At 50.9% G+C, this 26,797-nt stretch overlaps 1 protein-coding gene across 1 annotated transcript, besides 3 other annotated features; it reads left to right on the top strand.

Moving 5' to 3' along the window:
* Positions 1–24,915, top strand: FPSE_10950 (uncharacterized protein; the record flags this gene model as incomplete). Its single annotated transcript, XM_009264067.1, has 3 exons — positions 1–8,022; positions 8,074–17,290; positions 17,360–24,915. 3 exons carry the CDS (start codon positions 1–3, stop codon positions 24,913–24,915), a joined length of 24,795 nt encoding a protein of 8,264 aa, XP_009262342.1.
* Positions 631–803: a microsatellite.
* Positions 24,916–26,569: 1,654 nt separating the features above from the next.
* Positions 26,570–26,717: a microsatellite.
* A 3-nt stretch (positions 26,718–26,720) lies between these two features.
* Positions 26,721–26,797: a repeat region.

Here is a 26,797-nt window from a genome sequence, read left to right as displayed (position 1 = left end):
ATGCTCATTTTGGGCGCCAAATCCCAGGGCGATATCAATATCAACGATGCCGCACTACGGGTGGCGGAAGGATTCGAAGCATCCCTTATCGGACATGCTATGACTACCTTGAACGGGAACGCCGACGATGCAGACTCGAGAGAGAAGTTGGACGCGACTGGGGCAAATGGCGAGGCCAACAAGAATGCGGTTACGCAGCCGACCAACGCCCAGCCAACCGTCGCCACATACACCAAATATGGGACATTATTCCCAGTTACGCTCCTTCCTCATCCTGTTATTACGATCCCAGCGAAAAGCGACGACCCATACGAAAGAATAATTCAAGCATACACAGGAGGTGCTGATGCCACAACGAACCAAGAAATCACAATTGCCGAGCCGAGTGGGACGAATCCCGGTACGATTATCGTGGATATTCCTGGTACAGCATACTCCGCCTTCTCATCAGGGCAGCCCGGCGTATTAACGATTACGCCTTCCAACGACAACCCGACGGCTACAGTTATTTCTGCGATACCTAGTGGTGTTGCGATCACTGGTGATGCTACAAGGACAATCCCCGCGGCGGGGACTGCCTCAGCAACTGTTGTCATTCAGACAGCATGGAATGATGTACCGTTAAGCACTGTTGGGGTTGGCAGCAGCCCTGGAGCTGATAGTGGCGTCGGCGCTGGAGCTGATGCTGGTGTTGGCGCTGGAGCTGGTGTTAGACCTGGAGCTGGAAGCAGTCCTGGAGCTGGCGCTGGATCTGGTGATGGTTCTGGTGTTATACCTGGAGCTGGCACTGGACCTGGAGCTGGAAGTAGTCCTGGAGCTGGCGCTGGATCTGGTGATGGTTCTGGTGTTGTACCTGGAGCTGGCACTGGACCTGGAGCTGGAAGTAGTCCTGGAGCTGGCGCTGGATCTGGTGTTAGCCCTGGTGTTAGCGCTGGAGCTGGTGTTGGACCTGGAGCTGGCACTGGACCTGGAGCTGGAAGCAGTCCTGGAGCTGGCGCTGGATCTGGCGCTGGTGCTGGTGTTAGCGCTGGAGCTGGTGTTGCACCTGGAGCTGGTGATGGCACTGGAGCTGGTGTTAGACCTGGAGCTGGAAGCAGTCCTGGAGCTGGCGTTGGACTTGGTGCCGGTGCTGGCGCTGGAGCTGGAACAACTCCCTCAAATGTTCTGGTTATCGAAACGCTCACCGGAACCATTTACATCACTCAGCCACGGATTACTACCAAGGCTGCTTATGCAGGTGGTCCAAGCACCGTTTACATTCAGGTCCCCGCAAGCAACACAAACCCCGATGGTGCCATTACCATTCGTCCGAGTAACGGCGGACGTTTCACCACAATCATTGCCCCATACACAGGGACCTCGCCCATTCGAACCCCCATTACCTCCCTGATCCCCACCTCGGCTGGCGGAGATGGATCAATCATTATCCTGACTCCCACCGCGACGAGCACGCGAAAGGGCGACAATCAGGAGGAGGATTTGCCTGATAACCAACCCCAGGTCATTCCCCCCAGTAGCAACAACCCTTACTATACTGTCTTACGGCCTCACGCTGGATCTGACCAGATAACTAAGCCTGTGACCTATACCGTACCCCCATCCGGTACTCGCCCCGGGACCGTCATTATTGAGACACCAAATGTGCCTAAGGGACAGCATGCTATCACTCTTCCATCCGATCCCAACAGTGGTTATATCACAATTGTAAAGCCACCTCAGAACCCTATTACCGCCGCTACAACCAGGACAATCCGACCCAGCGGCGGCCAGCCAGGGACTATTATTATTGAGACTCCCGCCCCTCAGTCGGGAACCAATGACATTACGATTCCCGCTGGTTCGGGAGGATCTATGGTGACCATAATTCAGGGACCTACTGGTACTGATGCTGTTACGGCTCCCACAACTATCACCATGACTGGTGGGCAGGGGCAACCTGGAACTGTTATCATCAAGACTCCGGTCCAATCTGGAAGCGGTCAGACTACCCGAGCCCCCGACGGGCCTGTCACTATTCCCCCTGGGACTGGTAATAAGTTTATCACTGTTTTTCGACCTCACAGTGGTGATCCCATTTCGGCGCCTATCACGCTTACTCAGAAGGGACAAAACGGCCAGCCAGGAACGATTATCATCGAGACACCTTCACCAGAGACATATCGTCCTGGCAAGGAACCAATTACTCTTCCTGCGGGCACTGGTAGTCCTTACATAACCGTCTATAGGCCACACATGGGTGACCCTATTAAGAAGCCCATCACAATCACAGTTCCTCCTAGTGGCACTCGGCCCGGTACCATTGTCGTCGAAACTCCCACAGTCGAAACGCCCAAGGGTCAGAATGCGATCACCACAACAGGGGGAGATCGTCCACCCATCACGATTCCTCCGAATGACAACAACCCATATGTGACCATCTACAGACCTCATACAGGTGATCCTATTACCGTTCCTGTTACGATTACCCAGTCGCCTTCAAATGGAAGACCTGGTACTATCATAATAGAGACACCTGCTGCTCCGGAAAGGACTGTGACCGAGCTCCGAACTGTGACTGACTGGAAGACCCGGCCAGGTACGACTGTGACCGTTCAACCTACTGCTCCTGGCGCATACACAACTATCTACCGACCGCATACTGGTGTTGTGCCTATTACTGAGCCTATTACTGTCACAACTATCAATGGCAAGAATGGGCAACCAGGAACCGTTATTGTCGAGACTCAAGGCCCGATTACTGTCACTCCAACGGTAATTGGTGGAACAGTTACGGTCTATGAGCCTTGCACAGATGATCATGACACCACGATCACAGAAACTGTTATTGTCACAGCTTCTGGTGGTAGCCAGTCCACAGCTGTCATCATTCAGACTCCTCCAGTGAAGATTAGCACCTCCACAGGGCCTCAGCCTACTGTCACTGGTGCTGACGGTTTTGTCACGGTTACAAAGCAGTATACTGGCACAGATGTTATTACCGGAGTTATGACTACTTCAGTAGCCGGATCTGGTACAAACCCTGGAACAGTGTTCATCTTGACACCTCCGGCAACCAGGTTTGCACCAGCAAGCACAAGTACGGGTACAGACAATTACGTCACAGTCTACAAGCCATTCCCGGGACCAGGTATTATCAACTCGCCCATCACCATCACGCAGGCTCTTCCCAGTGGTGGCAAATTTGGAACCGTTATCGTTCAAACACCTGTTGGACAAACTTCGGCTCCAACCACGTTACCGAAACCTAGCACGACACAAGGTACAGATGGGTATGTAACTGTCTTTTTGCCTTTTCCTGGTCCAGGCGTTATCACTGCGTCTTATACCAGGACGCAGGTGCCTTCAGGTGGCAATCCCGGAACGGTTTTCATCACAACGCCTACGTCTCTACCAGCGACTAGCAGTCAACCAAACTTACCAATTACCACTTCGGGCGTGAATGGGTATATTACAGTCTTTATCCCATATCCTGGGCCAGGCGAGATAAGTGCGCCTATTACTTATACTCAGCCCCCCTCGGGTGGCAATCCTGGTACTGTTTTTATTACCACTCCCGTCGTTAAGGCTGGTCCAACACAACAGCAGAGCCAGGCTACTAGTACGGTCTCAGGGACTGATGGATATGTAACGGTCTATTTTCCTTTCCCAGGACCAGGTGTTATAACTGCACCTGTCACTTCTACCCAGCCCCCATCAGGTGGCCGTCCTGGTACTGTTTACATTACGACACCTGCACCTAGCACCCCGATCCAGCAGAATGTGCCAAGTACTGCACCAAATGGTGACCAATACGTTACAGTATTCTTCCCATTCCCCGGGCCTGGCGTCATCACAGCACCTATTACGAGGACACAAGCGGCGCCATCTGGTGGCAATCCAGGAACTGTGTTTATCACAACTCCATCCAGCTCTACTCCTACCCTGGCGCAGAACCCCCCACCAGTGACAGATAATTACATAACCATTTATACCCCCTTCCCAGGGCCTGGTGTTATTACTGCTCCTGTTACTATCACGAAGTTGGCGACTGGCGATCAACCTGGAACGGTTCTTATTCAAACCCCTGCCCCGACGGCGCCAAACAGTGACCAGTACGTAACGGTATACAGACCGTATCCCGGTCCCGGAACCATTTCAGCACCAGTCACTCTGACACAGGCACCTTCAAATGGCCAAGCGGGTACTGTGTTTATTGAGACACAGCCGACCGACCTTCCAACCTCGGCGGGTCAGACAACCGCTGGTCCTACTTCCCCTATTGGTATCCCGCCTGATCCCACAGGATTGTACGTGACGGTTTATATGCCGTGGCCTGGTCCAGGTGACATCACATCTGCAGTTACGTACACGCAAGCCCCTGCTTCTGGAAAGCCTGGAACTATTATTATCCAGACTCCGAACCCGGGAGCAAATACTGCTATCAACACTGGCCCAGTTACGATTCCTACTGGTAACAATAACCCGTACGTTACGGTTTATAAGCCTTATCCTGGTCCTGGCAACATTGACCAGCCAATTACCATTACGGCTGTTACTCCTTCAGGTGATCAACCTGGGACTGTTATCATTGAGACCCCTACTTCACCAGATGTTAATACGAAATTTGCACCAACGACAGCGGTCTCGAGCGAGGTCACCATGCCTGCTGGAAGCAACAACTACGTTACTGTGTACAAGCCTCACACTGGCTCTGGAATTACCGCTCCCATTACGATTACTCAGGACTCTCCCACCGGTGGACAGCCTGGCACAGTCATTGTAGAGACACCCGTACCTCTTACTCAGCCAACGGAGCAAGTACCAACCACAGACAACCCTCCTGTTACCATCCCTCAAGGTCAAGATGGATACGTGACAGTTTATCGACCCCACGAAGGTCCTGGAGTCATTACCGCACCCGTTACCGTCAGCACCATTGCAGCGACGAATGGCCAGCCTGGAACAGTGGTCATCGAGACCCCTGCGCCTGTAGTTACTTCTTCATCAGAAGAGAACCAATCCACTGCTTCTGCTGTTACCGTTTCTGCAAGTAATGGCGGTTATGTCACTGTGTATAGGCCATACCCAGGACCAGGCATGATCGATGAGCCCCATACGGTCGGAACAGTCGCCCCTACCTTGGGTCGCCCAGGAACGATTATCATCGAGACTCCAGTGCCCTTGGCCACCTCTCAACAATCCAACTCAGTTTATGGCGCCACTACAGTGCAGGGCAATGATGGTTATGTGACAGTTTCACAACCATATACTGGTATAGGATCCATCACATCGCCCATTACCACTACGATTCTGCCTTCCAACGGGCAACCTGGAACTGTCATTGTTCAAACACCCGTGGAGCAGGCACAAGCTTCAAGCCAGCCCACCGACAGTGGCCCTGTGACGATTGCTCCTGGCCCTCAAGGATCTTACGTGACGATATACCAACCCCGTACAACCCCCGGTGCCAACAACGAACCAGTAACCATTTCCACTATCCCTGGTGCAAATGGCCAGCCGGGTACTATCGTTATAGAGACGCCACCTGTTAAGACTGTTGGTCCCATTCTCGATTTTACTACGGCATCGGTTTCTGCTTCAGGTCTTGAGACTGGTGGTAAAGCTGCGATTCCTCCTGTTACTCTGAATCCAGGCCCAGGCGATCAGTATACGACTATTTACAGACCTTACACTGGAACTGGTAGCATCAATGTGCCTGTTACCGTCACCACAATTTCACCAACCGGTGGTCAGCCCGGGACAGTTATCATCGAGACACCACAACCAGAGACTGCAGGGCCTAATCCAACCGTCACGCTTCCTCCAGGGCCAAATGAATCCTACGTCACTGTCTTCCGTCCTCATACAGGAGCCGACCTAATTACAGCTCCTGTAACGGTCACAACGATTACACCTGCGAATGGCCAGCCAGGTACCGTGATTATCGAAACTCCTGTTATGTCGGAGACTGCGCCCGCCTCTGGGATTCGTGGCCCGACAGCAAGTAGCCCTGATCAACCTATGGCTTCTTATGTCACAATCTTTCGTCCCCATTCCGGCACAGACCGGATTACAAGCCCTATTACTATCACCACCCAGCAGCCCTCTGGTAATCAACCCGGCACGATCATCATTGAGACTCCGGATCAAGACCTGCCACCTATTACTACTTCCGCTGGACAAGGTGCTAGTGTGGTGACAGTTTACCAGCCACCCACAGGGACAGATAAGATCACCGAATCTCAGATTCTAACAACAGTACAACCGACTAACAGCCAACCTGGTACAGTAATCATAGAGACCCCGGGTCAGCAAGCGCCTCCCGTGACCTCTTTCCCCATTCCTGATGCATACGTGACGATTACTAGGCCTTACACCGGCCCAGACCCCATTAACCAAGCAGTTATAACTACCATCCCTCCAAGTGGCAACCAGCCGGGTACAGTTATCTATCAAACACCAGTTGAACAACCTGCTTCTGTTACAGGGAATATTTCTCCCCAGTACATCACGGTTTCGCAGCAATATACTGGGACAGACCAGATCACCGAACCTATTGTTACCACTATCCCGGCTCAAGGAGCCCAGCCCGGAACCGTTATTATCGAGACCCAGCCTCCTTTTGTTACTATCTATCGCCCACACACAGGAGCAGGCCAGATTACAAGCCCAGTTACTGTTTCCACTATTGCCCCTACAGGAGACCAACGTGGTACAATCATCATCGAAACTCCAGGTGGTGAAAGTCCAGTCACAACTACACCCATTGAACCGTCATACATCACCACAACAGTTTTCTATACTGGAACTGGTGTTATCACGGCCCCTACACCTTTCACAACTATTCCTCCTCAGGGCGACCAGCCAGGAACAGTTATCATAGGGGTACCGGGCGTTTATGTGACAACCACAACCTTGTACATGGGAGCCGACCCAATCACTGGACCAACAGCTGTTACAACCATCCAACCACAGGACAACCGACCTGGCACAGTAGTAATTGGGATACCTCCTTATGTTACGACTACGGCTAGTTACACCGGTATTGATCAAATAACTGGCCCCGTTACTATCACCGCTGCGGCTCCTACAGGAGATCGCCCTGGAACGGTCGTGATCCAGACCCAAGCACCGTTCGTGACAGTATACCGCCCTCACACAGGAGCCGACATCATCACCACACCAAGAACCGTATCTACGATCCCTCCTTCTAACGGCCAACCCGGTACAATTGTAGTTGAGACCCCAGGCTCACAGCCTCCCACTACAACTTCACCTCCTGCTCCCTCATACACAACAATCTTTGAGCAATACACTGGCCCTGGCGTCCTTACAGAACCCTTGGCCAAGACCACTATTGAGCCTCAAGGGGATCAGCCTGGCACCGTGATTTTCGAGACTCCCGGCCAGAAGGCCGTTTCCGAGAGTGGTATTGCTCAGACACCTGAAGCTTCCTATATCACCATTTATGAGCCTGAAACTGGCACAGTTCCCATCACATCGCCTGTGACAGTAACAGCTGTCCCTCCACAAGGAGACAAGCCAGGCACTATTGTCATCAAGACACCCGGACAGCAACCTCCTGTCACCCTTGTGCCATCTGGTTCCTACACAACTATCTATGAAGCATATACCGGCACTGGTAAATTCACCGGAGAGGTTACTCGCACAGTCAGCGCTCCACAGGGTAGCCAACCTGGCGTTGTGATCATCGAAACTGATGGCCAGCAATCAACCAATGTTGGAAGCCCCCCTGTTACGCTACCTGCTGGCAACAATGGTTACGTGACGGTAGTCAGGCCTCATACAGGCACTGAACAAATCACGATCCCAACCACTATTACCGCAGCGGTTCCATTTGGCGACCAGCCAGGCACTATTATCATCGAGACACCCGGGCCTGTCTCTCAGCCTGTATCTCAAGTTGGAAGCCAGCCCGCAAACACAGATAACCCACCTGTTACAATCCCCCAGGGCCAAGAAGGGTACATGACAGTCTTTGAGCCATATACCGGGTCAGACACAATCACTGCCCCTATCACTGTTAGCACTGTTCCGCCAAGCAACAGCCAGCCAGGTACTGTGGTTATACAGACGCCTGCATTTAAACCTGTGTTATCACCGATTGAGACGCCAAGTGCTTCTGGCCTTACTGTCACAGTTCCTTCGGATGGCCGTGGTTACATGACTATCTATAGGCCATACACCGGAACTGGATTTATCACGGCCCCTGTCACTGTCACCACGATTGAGGGAATTAATGGACAACCTGGAACCGTCATCATCGAGACATCAGCTACTCAAGAACCTGTCGCACAGAGCAGTTTAAGACCTAATGTTACTTCCGTTCAAGGTGATGATGGCTACGTCACTGTCTTCGAACCATACACAGGGACAGACGCCATTGTGGGGCCTGTCACTGCGACTACTATTGCTCCATCCAACGGCCAACCTGGAACTATTATCGTCAAGACACCCGGTATTCAGATTCCAGCCTCGACTCAAGTGGGTGGTGATGTCCCTGTGACTATTCCGCCTGGCTCTGACAGCCCCTACACGACGATTTATAGACCGTACATAGGTACTGGCTCGATTGCTTTTCCTGTAACAGCAACAGTTATCTCGGGAGTTGGCGGTCAACCTGGAACGATTGTCATTGAGACGCCTGTTGTGAAAGCTGATACCTCAGCTGACAACGCAGGAGCACCTGTGACCATTTCTCCAGGTCCTGATGGCTCTTATGCCACAGTCTATAGACCTTATACCGGCACCGACAGCATCACGGCACCTTTGACGGTTACTACTATCCAGGGGGCGAATGGTCAGCCCGGAACTGTAATCGTGGAGACACCTGCTCCTACCCAGGATGCTGGTGGATACAGCACCGCTTCTGCTAGCCCTGGCAGCATGTACGCTACAGTCTATCAGCCTTATCCCGGACCTGACTCGATTACCGAAGCCACTACAGTCACAACTATCCAGCCTTCTAATGGCAATCCCGGAACTATTGTTATCCAGACACCAACTGTTGCATCTGGCGGCAAGGAAAACATTCCCCCAGTCACTCTTACCCCTGGCCCAGGCGACCAGTATGTTACCATCTACAGACCTCACACTGGAACTGATACTTTGACTGCCCCTGTCACTATTACAACTCTACCCGGTGTAGGTGACCAGCCAGGCACTGTTATCATTGAAACCCCTGAGCCAGAAACCCCCGGGGCAAACCCTACAGTTACCTTGCCCCCTGGTCCCAATGAGTCTTACGTGACTGTGTTCCGCCCTCACACTGGAGCCGAGATCACTGCTCCTATCACCGTTACAGAGATTACGCCTACAAACGGCCAGCCAGGCACCGTTGTTATCGAGACTCCTGTTCAGGTCACTGGAACAGATGTGGCGACAAGCTTCGACTCCATGAATACCATTACTTCTCAGGGCAGTACTTATGTTACGGTTTTCCGTCCAGGCTCTGGAACGGAGAAGATCTCAACTCCAGTTACTATTACGACTATTGCACCTCAAGGAACAGAGCCCGGCACGGTTATAATCGAAACTCCGGATCGAGAACTATCGCCTATCACAACCTCTGCTCCCGGTGCTACCTATGTGACGGTTTACCAACCTGGCATCGGAACTGCCAAGATCACTGAACCAGTGCCTGAAACGACAATCGAGCCGGCTAATGGCCAACCCGGCACAGTGATAATTAACACGCCGGGTCAGGCAGCACCTCCAAGCACTGTCGTTGATGCCCCGGTTTCATACGTCACGATCACAAACCCTTACACTGGAACTGATCAGATTATGGAACCTGTAGTGACGACTGTTCCTCCTCAGGGTAATCAACCCGGAACTGTCATCGTTGAAACTCAGGTTTCATTTGTTACCATTTATCGTCCGCATACTGGACCTGATCAGCTCATGGGTCCAACAACCGTGTCTACGATTGCACCAACTGGAGATCAACCGGGTACAGTCATCATTGAGACTCCTGGTATTGCAGCTCCCATCACTACAACGCCCCGTGTACCATCATACGTGACGGTTACCGAACTATATGCCGGATCAGACCTCTCCCCTGAGGCAACTAGGGTCATCACAATTCCACCTCAGGGCGATCAGCCCGGTACTGTCATTGTGAAGACACAAGGCCGTTATGTCACATCTTCCACACTGTATACTGGAACCGGTTTGATTTCAGGTCCAGTCCCACTTACTACAATTCCTCCTCGGGATGATCAGCCAGGTACTGTCATTGTGGGAACACAGGGCTCGTATGTTACGACCACGGTTGAATACACCGGAGTCGACCAGATTACTTCACCAATTGCTTCGACCATTCCTCCCTCAGGAGACCAGCCTGGAACCATTATCATTCAAACGCAGGCGCCTTTTGTAACAATCTATCAGCCTTATAGCGGATCTGGTACGATTAGTGACCCTGTTACTGTATCAAGTATTCCTCCCAACGGTGGACAGCCTGGTACTATCATCATTGCGACCCCTGGATCTCAACCTCCTATTACCACGACGCCTCCAGTTCCTTCCTACACTTCAGTTTATGTCGAATACTCTGGCACAGGTGTCATTACTGACGCCGTTGCTGTAACGACTATTCAGCCGGAAGGAGATCAGCCTGGCACTATCATCTTTAACACCCCTGCCGCGTCGATAACCTCAACTAGTGCTATCCAGGCCTCATACATAACGATTTATCAGCCCCACACTGGTAAGGACAGCATCACTAGTCCAGTCACTATTACCACAATTTCCCCTCGAGGTGATCAACCCGGTACTGTTATCATCGAAACGCCTGGTTCGGAACCTGCAACCACAGAGACAGCTGTCCTTGAGGCGTCTTACGTGACTGTCTATCAGCCTCATACCGGCGATGGTACTATTGACGGTCCAGTCCCTATCACTACGATCTCTCCTCAAGGCGGTCAGCCTGGTACTGTAATTGTGGAAACACCTGGCTTAGGGGCTCCTGTTACATCAATGCCTGAAAGCATGGCCTCGTACGTGACAGTTTACCAGCCACATAGTGGAGCGGGTACCATCACAGAGCCTATCGCAGTCACCACTGTTGCTCCCCAGGGTACCGCACCGGGCACCGTGTACATTGCAACGCCCGGCTCAGGCGCTCCGGTTACCTCAGCGCCCGTCCCTCAAGAACGATATGTAACAGTCTACCAACCGCACACTGGAGCGGGTAGCATCACAGCTCCTGTCACAATCACTACGATCCAGCCTCAGGGCGATCAGCCTGGTACTGTGATTGTGGAGACACCTGGTTCCGAGTTACCAGCTACTTCAAGTCCAGCAATGACAAGCGAGTTACCTTTTGTCACTGTGTTCAGGCCTTACTCTGGCACCGATCAGATCAATGCGCCAGTAACAATAACGACAATACAGCCGCAGGGACTTGAACCAGGTACCGTCATCATTGAAACACCCGGAACTAAGGAAGCCGTTACATTAGCGCCTACTCTCTCGTATACCACTATTTACGAACCCTCTGACGGGGCTAGTGATATGACTGGAGAAATCACTCGTACTCTGGCCCCAATGCAAAGTGGCGAGGCTGGCACTGTGATCATTAAAACGCCTGCAGCACAAAGCACGATTAAGGGTGCAAACCCCCCTCTGACTATTCCTGCCGGAGCCGATAACCTAGTAACCGTCTTCAGACCATACACAGGAACTCCTCCAATCACAGCGCCCATAACAGTTACCACGATCTCGCCCTCAGGTGGACAGCCAGGTACTGTCATTGTTGAGACTCCTATGCCGGAAGATGTTTCAAGCACTCTTCCCAGCGCTCCCTCTGTGAATGCTCCTGTTACTCTTCCAGCCGGAAGCGACAACTATGTAACAATCTTCAGACCTTATACTGGTACCGAGTCGATCACAGCACCTGTAACCGTCTCTACCATCAGTCCTGCAGACAGCAAACCTGGCACAGTTATCGTCGAAACTCCTGAGCCTGTTACTCAAGCCTCACCCACTACCAGCCTATCTGCCGATATTTACATTACTATTTACAGGCCATACACGGGTACTAATCCGATTACGGCACCAATTACACTTACAACTATGCCTGCCATTTCTGGAACAGGTACCGTCATCATTGAAACGCCCGTACCCCAGACTGCAAGTGTCATTTATGCGACTATCTATCGACCATACACCGGCACAGCGCGTATTACAGAGCCTATTACCGTTACGACTATTGCCCCTATGTCTGGAGGTGAAGGAACCGTTATCATTGAGACTCCTACTCCTGAACCTACAACTGATAGCCAGGCATCCGACTCACCTGCTATTACGATCCCTTCAAATGATGAGAACCGTAATGTGACGGTGATCAGACCCTACCCTGGCCCTAAAATAATCACAGCACCTATTACCAGCTACATCCCCCCTGCCACATCAGGTCAACCCGGCACTGTTGTCATTGAGACTCCTGGAGATTTGTCTACAACGGGATCCCAGTCCCAAGATCAAACGTCACCTGCCGCTGTTACGATTCCTCCAAGTGACGGAAGCCCCAATATCACTGTTGTTCGCCAGTATCCAGGCCCAGGCATCATCAATGCTCCCGTTACCTCATACGAGCCACCAACTACATCCGGGCAACCTGGCACAGTCATCATTGAGACTCCCGCTCCTATCGCTCAAACCTCGTCGGATATGGTTGGTGCTGGAACGAACACTACCATCTATACTTTGGCGCCACCAGGCGTGAAGACTCCAATCACCAGTTATGCTCCCCCACAAACAGAGGGTGGTGAAGGAACTGTCTTTATCCAAACTATAGCCTCTGAGACTCCGACGAGCTCCGGTGATGGAAGTACCGTGACTATCTTTACTGAGGGACCGGCGTCTCTAACGGCTCTGCAAACCAGATACCAGCCTCCCGCATCAGCTGGTGAGCCTGGTACCGTATTTGTCGAGACACCCGCAGGAACATCAGCAAGACCGGGGTCATCGACAGAGCCTTCCTATGTGACGGTGTACCAACCACACACAGGTCCTGGTAGAATCACTCAACCGGTTACACTTACAACGATTGCACCTGTTGGTAGCGAGCCAGGTACAGTGATTATCGAAACGCCTGGTTCTGAACCCCCAGTTACATCAACACCTATGTCGTATGTGACAGTCTATCGACCTCACACAGGTGAAGGAAGCATCACTACTCCAGTCACAGTAACCACAGTTGACGGTACAGGCGATCAACCGGGTACCGTGATTATCGAAACACCTGGCTCTAAACCTGCAGTTACATCAGAGCCTATACCCATGTCGTATGTGACAGTCTATCGACCTCACACAGGTGAAGGAAGCATTACTACTCCAGTCACAGTAACCACAGTTGACGGTACAAGCGATCAACCAGGCACCGTGATTATCGAGACGCCTGGTTCTGGACCCCCAGTCACATCAGAGCCTGTGCCCATGTCGTATGTGACAGTGTATCGACCTCACACAGGTGAAGGCAGCATCACTACTCCGGTCACAGTTACTACAATTGACGGTACAGGCGATCAGCCGGGTACTGTAGTTATTGAAACGCCTGGCTCAGGGGCTCCGGTCACATCGGCACCTGTATCTACACCCTATGTTACAGTCTATCAGCCTCACACTGGTTCAGATCCGATTACTGCTCCAGTCACTATTACAACCATTGCACCTCAGGGTGACCAGCCTGGAACTGTTATTATAGGGACACCTGGTTCAGGAGAGCCCATTACTTCAACACCTTCAGCAATTGTCTCTTATGTCACATCTTTCCGCCAGTATTCTGGTACGAAGGCCTTTGCAGAGCCTGTGACCATTACGACGATTGCCCCTGAAGGAGACCAACCGGGCACTATCATAGTAGAAACCCCAGGCACAGCGATGGCATCCAGCAGCGATGGTGGTAGTAGCCCTGTTACTCTACCACCTGGGGATGACAACTACATCACGGTTCTCCGACCTTACACGGGTACCGGCGTCATCACAGCGCCTGTCACTGTTTCCACTATTCCTGCATCAGGAGGTCAGCCTGGAACCGTGTTTGTCGAGACTACTGCTTCTCTTACTGGTGGTATGTCACAAACGTCAGTTGACAACGTGACTGTGTACACATTGGCCCCACCAGGGATCAAGACGCCCATCACCAGTTACGTTCCTCCTCAAAAGAGTGGTGATCCGGGAACTGTCTTTATCCAGACTGTTTCGTCTGGCTCGGAGACTCCACAAACGAATGTGACTATATTCACTCAAGGCGGTGCTTCTCTAACAGGTGCAACTACTATGTATCAGCCTCCTGCCTCGTCAGGCGATCCAGGAACTGTGATCATTGAGTACCCACCTGGAAGCAATGTGACCATCACGCGAGATGGCGCCCCAGACCTTTCTGCACCTTTCACTACCTACCTGCCTCCAGGTTCATCCGGCGATCCTGGTACCATTATGGTTGAGACACCGGTATCGAAGACTTCTGAGGTTTCCTCCGACGGTCCGGTGACCATATCAGCCCATCCTGGAAGCCCGAATGTTACCATAGTTCGAAGTGGCACGGGTAGCGAAGTCAGCACAATTTACGTGCCGCCAAGTGGAACCGAGCCAGGAACGGTAATTATTGAGACTCCTGTCAAGTCGAAGGATTTGACTAGCGGTATCGCATCTTCCATTGCAATGCCTACGGACATGCCGGCGATCACCATCCCCCCTAGCTCCAACAGTCCCAACGTCACAGTCATCAGGCCCTACACCGGTACGGGTTCAATTACTGCGGCTGTTACAAGCTATCTGCCCCCAACGAAAGCAGGTGAGCCTGGTACGATTATCATTGAAACCATCGCTTCAGAGAGTCCAGGCCCCTTGACCGACAACCCGGTCATAACTCTGCCCCCTACGCTCCAGAGTCCCAACTCAACTGTTATCAGACCATACTCCGGTACAGGTTCCATCACTGAGCCTATCACCAGGTATATCCCTCCCACAGCGTCTGGGGAACCCGGAACAGTTATCATCGAGACTCCGGTCATGGATGTGACCAGTGAAAGCACTATGGCTTCTGTCACAGCCGGAGCAACATCAGAACCCATTGGTATCACGATTCCTGCCAATGCCGGTAGTCCCAACGTGACTATATTCAGGCCCTTTACCGGCACTGAAGCGATTGAAACCCCTATCACGAAGTATCTTCCACCAAGCGAATCAGGGGGCCCAGGTACTGTGCTGATTGAGACTCCAACTGTTGTCACGTCTGCAAGCTCCTCTGTCTCGGTTAGCTCTGGGAGCGGACCGGCTTCGACACCGGCGGGACTAACCACTGATGAACGTTCTGAAACCGACTCGATCACGACGCCAGGCTCGACAAGCTCAAACCCTAATGCCATCACAATCACTCCGACTGACAGCAACAACGATGTGACGATTATCGAGCCCAACACCAAGTTTCCAGATGCTGTGGAGAATGTCACACAAATCATTCCTCCTTCAAATGGAAACCCGGGAACCCAAATCATCTACACGCCAATTGACGCTGCAACCTCCACAGAAGCAACCCCCGGTGCTTCTAAGACTGGCGAGTATGTGACTATCAGTGCGACAGTCACAATCCCAGGTGACCCGTCTACTCTCACCGGAGTGAAGTCAAACTTGGGAACTGACACGCTCACCACCGGCGCGGAGATCAACACTATCATTATCCCTCCCAGCGGAACGGAGCCAGGAACCATCGTTGTTCAGACTAGCGTTTACTTGGACCAAACACTAGCTGAGCATGGCAATGTCACTATAACGAGACCCGCGTCCAGTGGCGTCACGAAGGCTATGACAACCTATGCACCACCGGCGGTGTCAACTGATTCAGGCACCTTCATTGTTGAGATACCAGACTACAACGTTACTATCACTAGAGCTGGCGGCGCTTCAGTTACGGTTCCGTTCACCACCTATGTATCTCCTGCATCCGAAGGTAATCCAGGAACCGTGATTATCGAAACACCAATTGGGTCTCTCGATGCATCAGAGCTTCCAGCCGGTGAAACGAATGTGACCGTTTATACTGTTGGTTCTGTCATAGCACCCGTCACCAAATACATACCTCCTGCTTCTTCGGGCCAGGCCGGCACAGTCATGATCCAGACGCCAGGCGACTCTACCGACTCCAAGGGAGGTGCTGGCAATGTTACCGTTTACACTGAATTCTCTGGAACTGCCACCAGGACAACATTTATCCCTGCTTCTGTAACCGGCGAACCAGGAACCGTTCTGATTCAGACTCCGGGTATCCCAGGAACACTGCGCAACACCACGGTTTATAGTGGTATCCCCGGTACGGTTTCTTCGACAATTTATATTCCTCCTGCTTCTTCCGACCAAGCAGGAACTGTCGTTATTGGAACCCCCACTGCCCAGGAAGATACAACATCCTTCAGCCAATTCAACATCACCGTCACGACAGCTGCCTCTACTCCCGTTACCTCCCAGTATACTACGTATTTCCCACCTGAATCTGCTGGTAGCCCTGGCACGATTGTTATTTACACCCCCAACTACAACGTGACTATCACGAAGGAGGCTCCTGCATCGGTGACAAGCCTTCGGTCTTCATACCTACCTCCCGATACATTGGGTGATCCGGGTACAATTATCTTGGAGACACCCAACAATGATTACAATGTCACCGTTACTAGGGCTGGTCCTGCATCCGTCACTGGAACCATCACAACATACCTCCCTCCTGGTTCATCTGGAGACCCAGGCACAATCCTCATCGAAACACCTGGTACCAACGTTACTGCGACTCGAACAGCTTCGGTTCCCATTACAGGAACCCGTACATTATACGAGCCTCCGGCCTCTAGTGGAGATCCCGGTACTGTCGTTATCGAGGTCCCCGAGACTGAAGCCTCTTCCTCCACCGGGTTGCCTGGTACCAACGTTACGTTGACTCGAACAGCATCGGTTTCCATTACAGGCACCCGTACAATATACGAACCTCCGGCTTCCAGTGGAGATCCGGGTACCGTCTATATTGAGGTTCCCGACCTGGAGTCTTCTTCCTCCGCCAAGCTGCCGGTTTCCAACGTTACTATTACGCAGGGAGCTACAGTTACAGCCCCCCTCACCAGATATATAAGCCCAGCTTCACCCGGAGATCCTGGTACAGTTATAGTTGAGACTCCCGATTATAACGTTACCATAACCAGGGAGGCCCCGAAGACTGTCACGACATTGAGATCATCCTATGCACCTCCTGCGAACTCGGGAGATCCCGGTACTGTCATTATAGAGACTCCTATTGGTGCTTACAATGTCACCACGACTAAAGGAGCTACCGTAACAGCACCACTGACAACCTATTATCCCCCAGGTTCCGCAGGCGATCCAGGCACCATCCTTGTTGAGACTCCGGACTACAACGTTACGACAACACGACAAGCACCTGCTTCAGTTACCAGACTTCAAACCACATATGTACCTCCAGCCACGCCTGGTGACCCTGGCACAGTTATTGTTGAGACTCCAAACAACGAATATAACGTTACGGTCACGAGGGCAGCACCCGAGTCTGTTACTAGAGTTCTTACAACATATGCTCCCCCAGGAACGCCTGGTGATCCGGGAACCATTATTGTGGAGACACCTGATTACAACGTCACGACCACGCGGCAGGCACCTGCTTCAGTTACCAGACTTCAAACCACATATGTACCTCCAGCCACGCCTGGTGACCCTGGCACTGTTATCGTTGAGACACCAAACAACGAATATAACGTCACTGTCACAAGGGCTGCACCTGTATCAGTCACCAGAATAATTACAATATATGCTCCTCCCGGAACACCTGGTGATCCGGGAACCATCATCGTGGAGACCCCTGATTACAATGTCACGACAACTAGGGGTGCATCAATCACCGCACCTTTCACAACGTACTCCCCACCAGCTACGCCTGGTGATCCCGGGACTATCATTGTGGAGACTCCTGACTACAACGTCACGATCACGACAGCCGCTCCCAGAACAGTCACAACATTGCGTTCGTCATACATCCCACCTGGAACCCCCGGTAGCCCTGGCACCGTTATCATCGAAACACCCCTTGGCCCTTACAATATTACTACAACCAAAGGTGCTTCTGGCATCGATGCAACAATCACGACATACCTACCTCCAGGCTCACCTGGTGATCCCGGCACTATCTTAATTGAGACGCCTGAGTATAACGTTACGGTTACCAGTACCGCTACTGTTCCTGCTACCGGTACTATTACAAGTTATAACCCTCCAGCGTCCGCAGGGGATCCCGGCACTATCCAGATTATTGTGCCTGGCCAGAAGTTGGTATCTACATCACAAAGTGTATCAGATGATCAGCCTGGCCAGAATGTTACAATTACCAGACCTGGCCCAACAACACTTACCGGACCTGTCACTTCATACTTCCCCCCAGCAAGTAGTGGTGGAAATGGTACTGTCATCGTCGAGACGCCCGGCCCTGTCCTTGTGGAGGTACCTCCCAGCCGCAATGTTACAGTGACAACTGAGGTTGCAAGTCGAACGGCTCCTTACACTACGTACTCCCCACCTGAGAAGCAAGGAGACCCAGGTACTATCCTTGTGGAATTTCCTCCCAGCCGCAACGTCACAGTGACTACACAAATCGCAAGCCTTACTGCTCCTTACACAAGTTACGTGGCTCCTGCGAACAAGGGTGATTTTGGCACCGTTATCGTGGAGATACCCTTCGACCGCAATGTCACCATTACGACTGAAATACCGACTTTGATGGCTCCCCGCACAACCTATGCTCCACCAGGAAGTCAAGGTGACCCAGGCACTGTTATTGTGCAGCTACCTCCAGATAGTAACGTCACCGTCACAACCGAAGTGCCGACTCTGACTGCTGCCCGCACAACCTACGCTACACCAGGAAGCAAAGGTGACCCCGGCACTGTCATTGTTCAGCTACCTCCGGACAGAAATGTTACTGTTACAACTGAAGTACCGACTCTAACTGCTCCTCATACAACCTACTCTGCCCCAGGGCAAGCAGGTGATCCTGGCACGATCATCGTTCAATACCCCCTTGACCGCAATGTCACTGTTACTACAACGATCGCTAGTCTCACAGCAGCTTACACTACGTATGCTCGACCAGGAAGCAAAGGCGATCCCGGCACGATCCTGGTCGAATTACCTCCTGGCCGAAATGTAACAACCACAACGACAGTTCCTACGTTGACCAAGGCTTATACCACTTATTCGCCTCCAGGTAGTAACGGTGATCCCGGAACCGTGATTATGCTACTTCCACCGGAAAGGAATGTTACTATCACGACTCAAGCTGCTATAATCTCGGTACCCTATACGACCTATGCACCCCCTGCCAACGTTGACGATCCCGGCACGATCATTGTCGGACTGCCTGCTGACAGGAACGTCACGGTTACTCAGATCATCAGCACGATAACTCGCCTTACCACAACCTATGCAGCGGCAAGCAACCTGGGTGACCCTGGCACTATCATCATAGAGCAGCCACCGGAGACTAACACCACCATTGTTGAAGTTGTCTCCACGATTACCCGCCCCGCCACTAGGTTTATACCCCCTGCTACTCAGGGAGACCCAGGCACAGTGTATATCAATGTACCGCCAAATGTCAATGTCACCATGACTACAACAGTTAGCACAATTAGTCGAGTAACCACAACATTCATCCCTCCTGCCACTCAAGGAGACGTAGGCACAGTCCTTGTACAGTTGCCTCCTGAGTACAATGTCACAACCACCGACACTGTTCAGACAATTAGCAGGCCAGCAACTCATTACTCAGCTCCAGCTGAAACTGGTGATCCAGGGACCGTGTATATTGACTTGCCACCTGAGTATAACGTCACTGCCACTACTACGATCTTCACTATTACGAGGCAAAGTACGACGTTCATTCCGGGAGCTGAACAGGGAGACCCTGGCACTATTCTTGTTAAGATGCCTCCTGAGTATAATACAACGATAACTCAAACAGTCTCAACTATCACAAGGCCCGCTACAAGGTATTCCAGCCCTGGAACCGTTGGGGACCCTGGTACAATTTACATCGACCTGCCGCCAGCCTACAATGTAACCATTACAACAACGGTGCCGACTATCTCAAGGCAGTCTACTACCTTCGCCCCAGCTGCTACAGTAGGTGACCCTGGTACTGTTATCATTGAGATGCCGCCTGCATACAATGTTACGACAACTCAAACAGTGTCGACAATCACAAGGCCCACGACTGTCTATTCTCGTCCCGATACAATCGGGGATCCTGGTACCATTTATATCAATCTTCCCCCCGACTATAATGTTACGACAACTCAAACAGTCCCGACAATTACGAGACCTACTACTGTCTACTCTCGCCCAGATACAATCGGGGACCCTGGAACCATCTATGTTAACCTTCCCCCCGAGTACAATATTACAGTCACCACAACCGTCCCAACAATTACAAGAATCTCAACCACATTTGCTCCAGCTGGCACACAGGGCGACCCCGGTACTGTAATCATCCAGCTTCCTCCGGATTCCAACGTTACAATTACTCAAACCATCTCAACGATCACAAGGCCCACCACCCTATACTCCAAGCCAGGCTCCATCGGGGACCCCGGAACCATATATGTGGATCTGCCGCCAGCTTATAATGTGACGGTCACTACGACCATTCCAACAATCACACGCGCATCTACCACATTTGCCTCAGCCGCTGAACAGGGAGACCCCGGTACTGTTATAGTTCAATTACCGCCAGACTCCAATGTCACAGTAACATCAACTGTTCCCACGATAAGCCGGCCTGCTACACGATTTGCGAACCCAGCATCCCCAGGCGACCCTGGAACTGTCTATGTGGACCTTCCACCGGAGTATAACGTGACTGTGACATCAACGGTCAGCAGCATTAGCAGGATAATGACCACATACCTGCCAGCCGGTACCCAAGGCGATCCGAATACAGTCTTGGTGGAAATTCCTCCAGACTACAACGTAACTGCAACTCAAACCGTTAGTACGATCAGTCGGGCCAGGACAACTTACAACCCTGGCGCAACGCAAGGTGACCCAGGCACTGTCCTTGTTCAGCTTCCGGCTGAGTACAATGTCACGATTACGACAACAATTCCAACGCTCACTAGGGCATCAACAACATTTGCTCCAGCAGGAACACAGGGCGACCCCGGCACCGTCATCGTCGAACTACCCCCCAACTCCAACGTCACGATATCAGCAACTGTATCTACTATTACAGCACCTGTTACCCGTTTCTCAAGCCCGGGAGCACAAGGTGACCCTGGCACTGTCTATGTTGATCTACCTCCAGCATACAATATCACAAGAACTACAACCCTGAGTGACATCACAAGGGCAGCAACTACGTACCAGCCGGGGGCAACTGAAGGCGCGCCCGGCACGATTCTTGTCCAGGTCCCATTGCCTTATAATGTCACCACAACGACTACAGTGGCAACTATCACTCGTGTCATGACAAGATATGATCCTGGTGCAAGCCAAGGCGACCCAGGCACAGTTGTGATTCAGCTACCGCCCGACTACACTGTGACAACGACACAGACAGTCAGTGACATTACTCGACCTACAACGCTTTACAGCTCTGCCGCTATTCAGGGAGATCCTAATACGGTCATTGTGAAGGTTCCGGTTCCTTATAATGTTACTACTACGCAAATCGGCGTAAGTACCATCAGCAGGGTTCAGACCACCTATAACCCGGGTGCTACGCAAGGTGATCCCGGAACTGTCATAATCCAGCTACCACCCGATTACACTGTGACCACCACCCAAACAGTTACTGGACTTGCTCGACCTACAACACTCTACAGGTCTGCAGGTGTTCAGGGAGACGCCAATACGGTCATCATCCAAGTCCCGGTTCCTTACAACGTTACTACTACGCAGACCTTGAGTACCATCACCAGGGCTCAGACTACCTATGACCCTGGTGCCACACAAGGTGATCCTGGAACTGTTATCATTCAGCTCCCGGTTCCATATAACGTGACAAGCACACAGACGGTCAGTACCATTACTCAAGCAACGACCGTATACAACCCTCCTGGCAGTCAGGGCGATCCTGGCACGGTATTAGTCGAGTTCCCAGTTCCATACAACGTAACGACGACTACTACCGTCAGTACCATCAGTCAAGCGATGACAACATACATGCCCGCTGGAACCCAAGGTGATCCTGGCACAGTTTTGGTTCAACTCCCAGTTCCGTATAACAGGACAACCACTCAGACCGTCGCCACAATCAGCCAGATCACGACCACCTATTTACCTCCTGCCAATCAGGGAGATCCGGGAACTGTTATCATTCAGGTTCCTCCTCCAGTCACATCTAGCAGCTCCGTTCCTGTGGTGGCTGTATCTACATCAAGCACGACGTCCCCCTACCCGCAAGCTACCTTTGGTCCGACCTTCGACTGTGACGGATACGGATATGTCATTTCAACGCTTCTGGGTAATACTCTTACAAAGGTCAACCTCAACACTGGCCAACGTACGACAATTAAGAGTGGTATTGGCCCCGGCGGAACTCTGCTGAATGTTGGTGGCCTTGCGGGCGCGATCAACGGTATTGGATTCAACCAGCTCGATGGCTACATATACGGTGTAGTCAACCAAGGTCTCATCTCAGGAATTCTGTGCGGTCTCACCGGCTGTGCTTCCTCCCAGTTAATTCGTATCGCCCAGAATGGTGCCTATCAAGCCCTATCGGCTACTATCCCCTCGAACACCATCACCATGGGTGATATCGATGAACAGGGCCGTCTTTGGGTCTCTGAAAGTGGAAGGAAATGGTGGTGTCTTGATGTCAAGCCTGGCTCGTCTACGTTTGGCAAGGTACTCGCCAGTGGCACTTCAGCTGTTGATATTATTTCTGGGGTCGGCGATTGGGCTTATGTACCTGGCGGAGGTGATTACCTTTACGCCATACAAACATCACTTATCGAATCAGGCCTCCTTCGTACAAACATTGTTCGTTGGTCACGGACAACACACACTTGGTCAATCTATCAAAGATATACCAACTTTATCCTTACAAGCCTTAATTTGGAATGGGGTGCCGTCATGGCAGGACCTGGTGGTACTCTCTATGGCCAAGAAAACCTTCTTGGCCAGACTTGGAGATTCAACATCAACAGTACAGCCAATCCTACAGAGATCCCCGGTGGTGCGATCCTCAATTTACAAGGAGATGGAGCCAGGTGTTCTACTGCGAAGGTTCCTCTCCCACCCTTCAAATGCGATGGAAACGCCCAAGTGATGTCAAGCCTACTTGGCAATACTCTCACATCCGTCAATATCACTACCGGCGCTCGCTCAACCATTTCGTCTACCATCGGTCCTGGCGGCACCATCAACGGCATCGGATACAACAAACTTGATAATTATCTTTACGGTGTTGTCAATCAGGATCTGGTCTCAGGAGTAATCAGTACAGTCCTGGGCGGTGCTCAATCCCAGCTCATCCGTATTGGTTCCGATGGTGGCTATGAGACTCTAGACGCTACTGTCCCTTCCAACACGATCACTATGGGCGATGTTGATGAACAAGGGCGCCTTTGGCTATCCGAGAGCGGCAGGAGGTGGTGGTGTATCGACGTTAACCCTACCTCTACAAATGTCAACCAGGTTATTGCCAGCGGAACATCCGCTGTCGACATCATCTCGGGCGTAGGTGATTGGGCATACATCGCCGGTGCAGGAGACTACCTCTGGGCTGTACAGGCCTCGGTCATCCAATCGGGTCTACTACGCACCAACATCGTCCGCTGGTCGCGTACAACACATACTTGGGAAATTTTCCAGTCGTACCCTAACTTCGTCCTCACTACTCTCAACTTGAATTGGGGAGCAGCCTGGTCAGGACCTGGTGGAACTTTGTATGCGCAAGAGAACGCTATTGGCCAAACATGGAAGTTCACATTAGGAAGCTCTACCAACCCTACGGCTATATCGGGCGGCGCTATCCTTAACCTATCAGGTGATGGATCTAGGTGCATAGGATTGGATCCTACCACTCCACTCAACCTCTCTCCACCTGCAACTACGAGCTCAGCAGTTGCTTCAACTACGAGCTCAGCAGTTGCTGCAGCTACGAGCTCAACGGCGTCTGGTCCAGCTGCACTGAGTTGTGACCCTAACGGCTACCTCACCCAAAAGACTTCCTTCTACCGTGTCGATATTGCTACCGGAAAGACAACGCTTATTAAGAGCCCTATTGGGCCTGGTGGCAATCTCAATGCTCTTGGATACAATTCGTTAGACAATTATCTCTACGCCATGGTTCAAGATAGTACGGGCTCACAAGTTATCCGTATCGGTGGCGATGGCAGCTATACACTTCTGTCCACTCGTACGTCAGATCCCAGTGTTCAAATGGGTGATATCGACAACATGGGCCGCTACTGGATTTCTAATCAAGGAAAGGCTTGGTGGTGTATCGACCTCAAGCCCGGCTCGTCTACCTACGGCAAGATTCTCATGAGCGGAACTGCTGTCACCACCGGGGGTATAGCCGACTGGGCGTTCGTTCCTGGAGGCGGCGACTTTATGTATGGAGTCATGTACGATTCAGCCGGACTTACAGGTACTCTATCCCGCTTCAGTCGCACCGCCTACACATGGTCCTCCGTAAGGGCATACGGCATGGTTACCGGCACCAACGTATTCGGTGCCGTATATGCCTCGGCAGATGGCAACCTCTATGGCTCGGAGAACTCCAACGGAAACATCTACAAGTTCCCCATCGCCCCAACCGCCGGGGCTCCTGTTTTTGTAGCAACAGGTCCCCCATCAACTTGGAACGACGGAGCTCGTTGCATCAACGCCACCAACCTTTCGGTATAGACCGTTCCCAACGGTCCCTGAAGATTCTTTTTCTTTGTATGATTTTATGCACTCGATCTATCAACAGATCTGCTTTCGATCTCTTTCCTTTGTCCTTACAATCAACTGTTAGCTTTTATGCTCGGCTCATGGCTTTCTCTATGTCTATATACTGTACTGTTAGCTTTCGCAGTCTGCTTATAGCCCTTTCTCTATGTATGTACTATAGTTTCCTATAACAAGATTGATGTATTAGTTCATCTCCTATACAAGTTAACAATATTTTACATTGCAACTATAGCTGTGGTAAAAGTGGTACTTATCTAAAACAAGTGAATGTTACAATATATACAGTGGTATTTTCAGTTAGCAGTGTGCATAACATTAGTCATTTGTAATGGACTCGTATGTTTGTTGCGATTTAGGAATTCCTTGTTTGTCATCTGACCTTAAAAGTTCCTACCTCTATTTGACTATCCTGGCGACTGCTATTATTGGCTGATTTATGTCACCGTTAGACAAATTATGTAGAACCACATACACATTTGTATTACCCCACTAACAGCAACCAACCAACTTACATTTGAACGCTATTGGTCGCCTTGTTGACGATGGGTTACGACAACTTAACTTATGTTCAACCGACAGTATGATGGGGAGATCACGCATGTTGACAACACATCAAGAGCATTAAAACTTCCTAGCTTCCATATTCTAGACTTAACACCTCTGCTTCCCGATACCCAAGAATATCAGTAGATTCAAAACGCAATATCTCTTTGTCTTCTCTTCCCTTTGGCCCAAATGTGATCTTTCACGAGTCCTCATTCTTTTCTCGCAATCAAGGAAAGCTTCTTCCAACCTTGTCGGAGATTCTGACAGAGAGCATTCACCAACATCGGCACTCTTACCAGGGAGACTCTGACCCACCACCCGTCGTGTTGGAGTCCCTGGGCCTCCTAGTCAAGTTCAGCCAGCGCCGAGTCCATATTGCTGAAGGCCAATGCCTCTGGGCGCTTAAACATTTCCTTCCAGAAGTTCCGGCGCCTGAGATATACGGATGGACGATTAAGGGTGACTATGTCATCCTCTACATGGAATTAGTTAAGGCTGTCAGCGTCGAGCAGCGGTGGCCATTTATGACGGATGATGAAAAGACTGTGTTATGGAAGGCTTTTCGGACTATGTTCGATAATCTACGAAAGCTATCCTAAGAGCCAAACGATCGTTTCATTAGTATGTAGAAAGGGACTCGATCAAGGCCGTGCTAAAAAGTTCAAGGGCGAATTAACCAAGGTCCTCTCTTTGACGAAGCTATCGACACACCCAAAGATCCTCGACCCGGCCCTTTCGCCTCTGTTAAGAACTTCCACGACTGGTGGTCCATAACAATCCGAACAGGTGCAGAGATTCACTGGCCAGGCTTGAAACCTAAGGAACTACCGGACCTGTACCGTGCGATGGTTCCTGACAATGCCGCCATCGTTTTCACCCACGCCAATCTTCATTGCAGTAATATCCTCGTTGATTTAGAGAATCCTTTTACGATTATAGCAATTATCAATTAGGATTATAGTAGGCAGTAGCCTAACTATTAAGAGCTTAATATAATGTGTTTAATAAGCGAGCCGCTTAGATAAATAAGCTGTCTAAAAATCCCTTACTTTATATCTATACTATTTAATTAATTAGTTTTTAATTACTTAAAATTAAATATATAATATATTATAATTATAATATATTTAATAAGTAAGCTACTTAAAAATCCCTTACTTTATATTTATATTATTTAATTAATTAATTTTTAATTACTTAATATATTATAGTTTTTAAATAAAGTTAAAATCTTTTTTATATTTTAAGCCTTTTAAAATAATTTAAAATTAAATACTTAATATATTAT

This window comes from Fusarium pseudograminearum, chromosome 1 (assembly GCF_000303195.2).
Source record: "Fusarium pseudograminearum CS3096 chromosome 1, whole genome shotgun sequence".
NCBI classification, from domain to species: Eukaryota; Fungi; Ascomycota; class Sordariomycetes; order Hypocreales; family Nectriaceae; genus Fusarium; species Fusarium pseudograminearum.
This window is presented reverse-complemented; position numbering and strand designations above follow the sequence as displayed.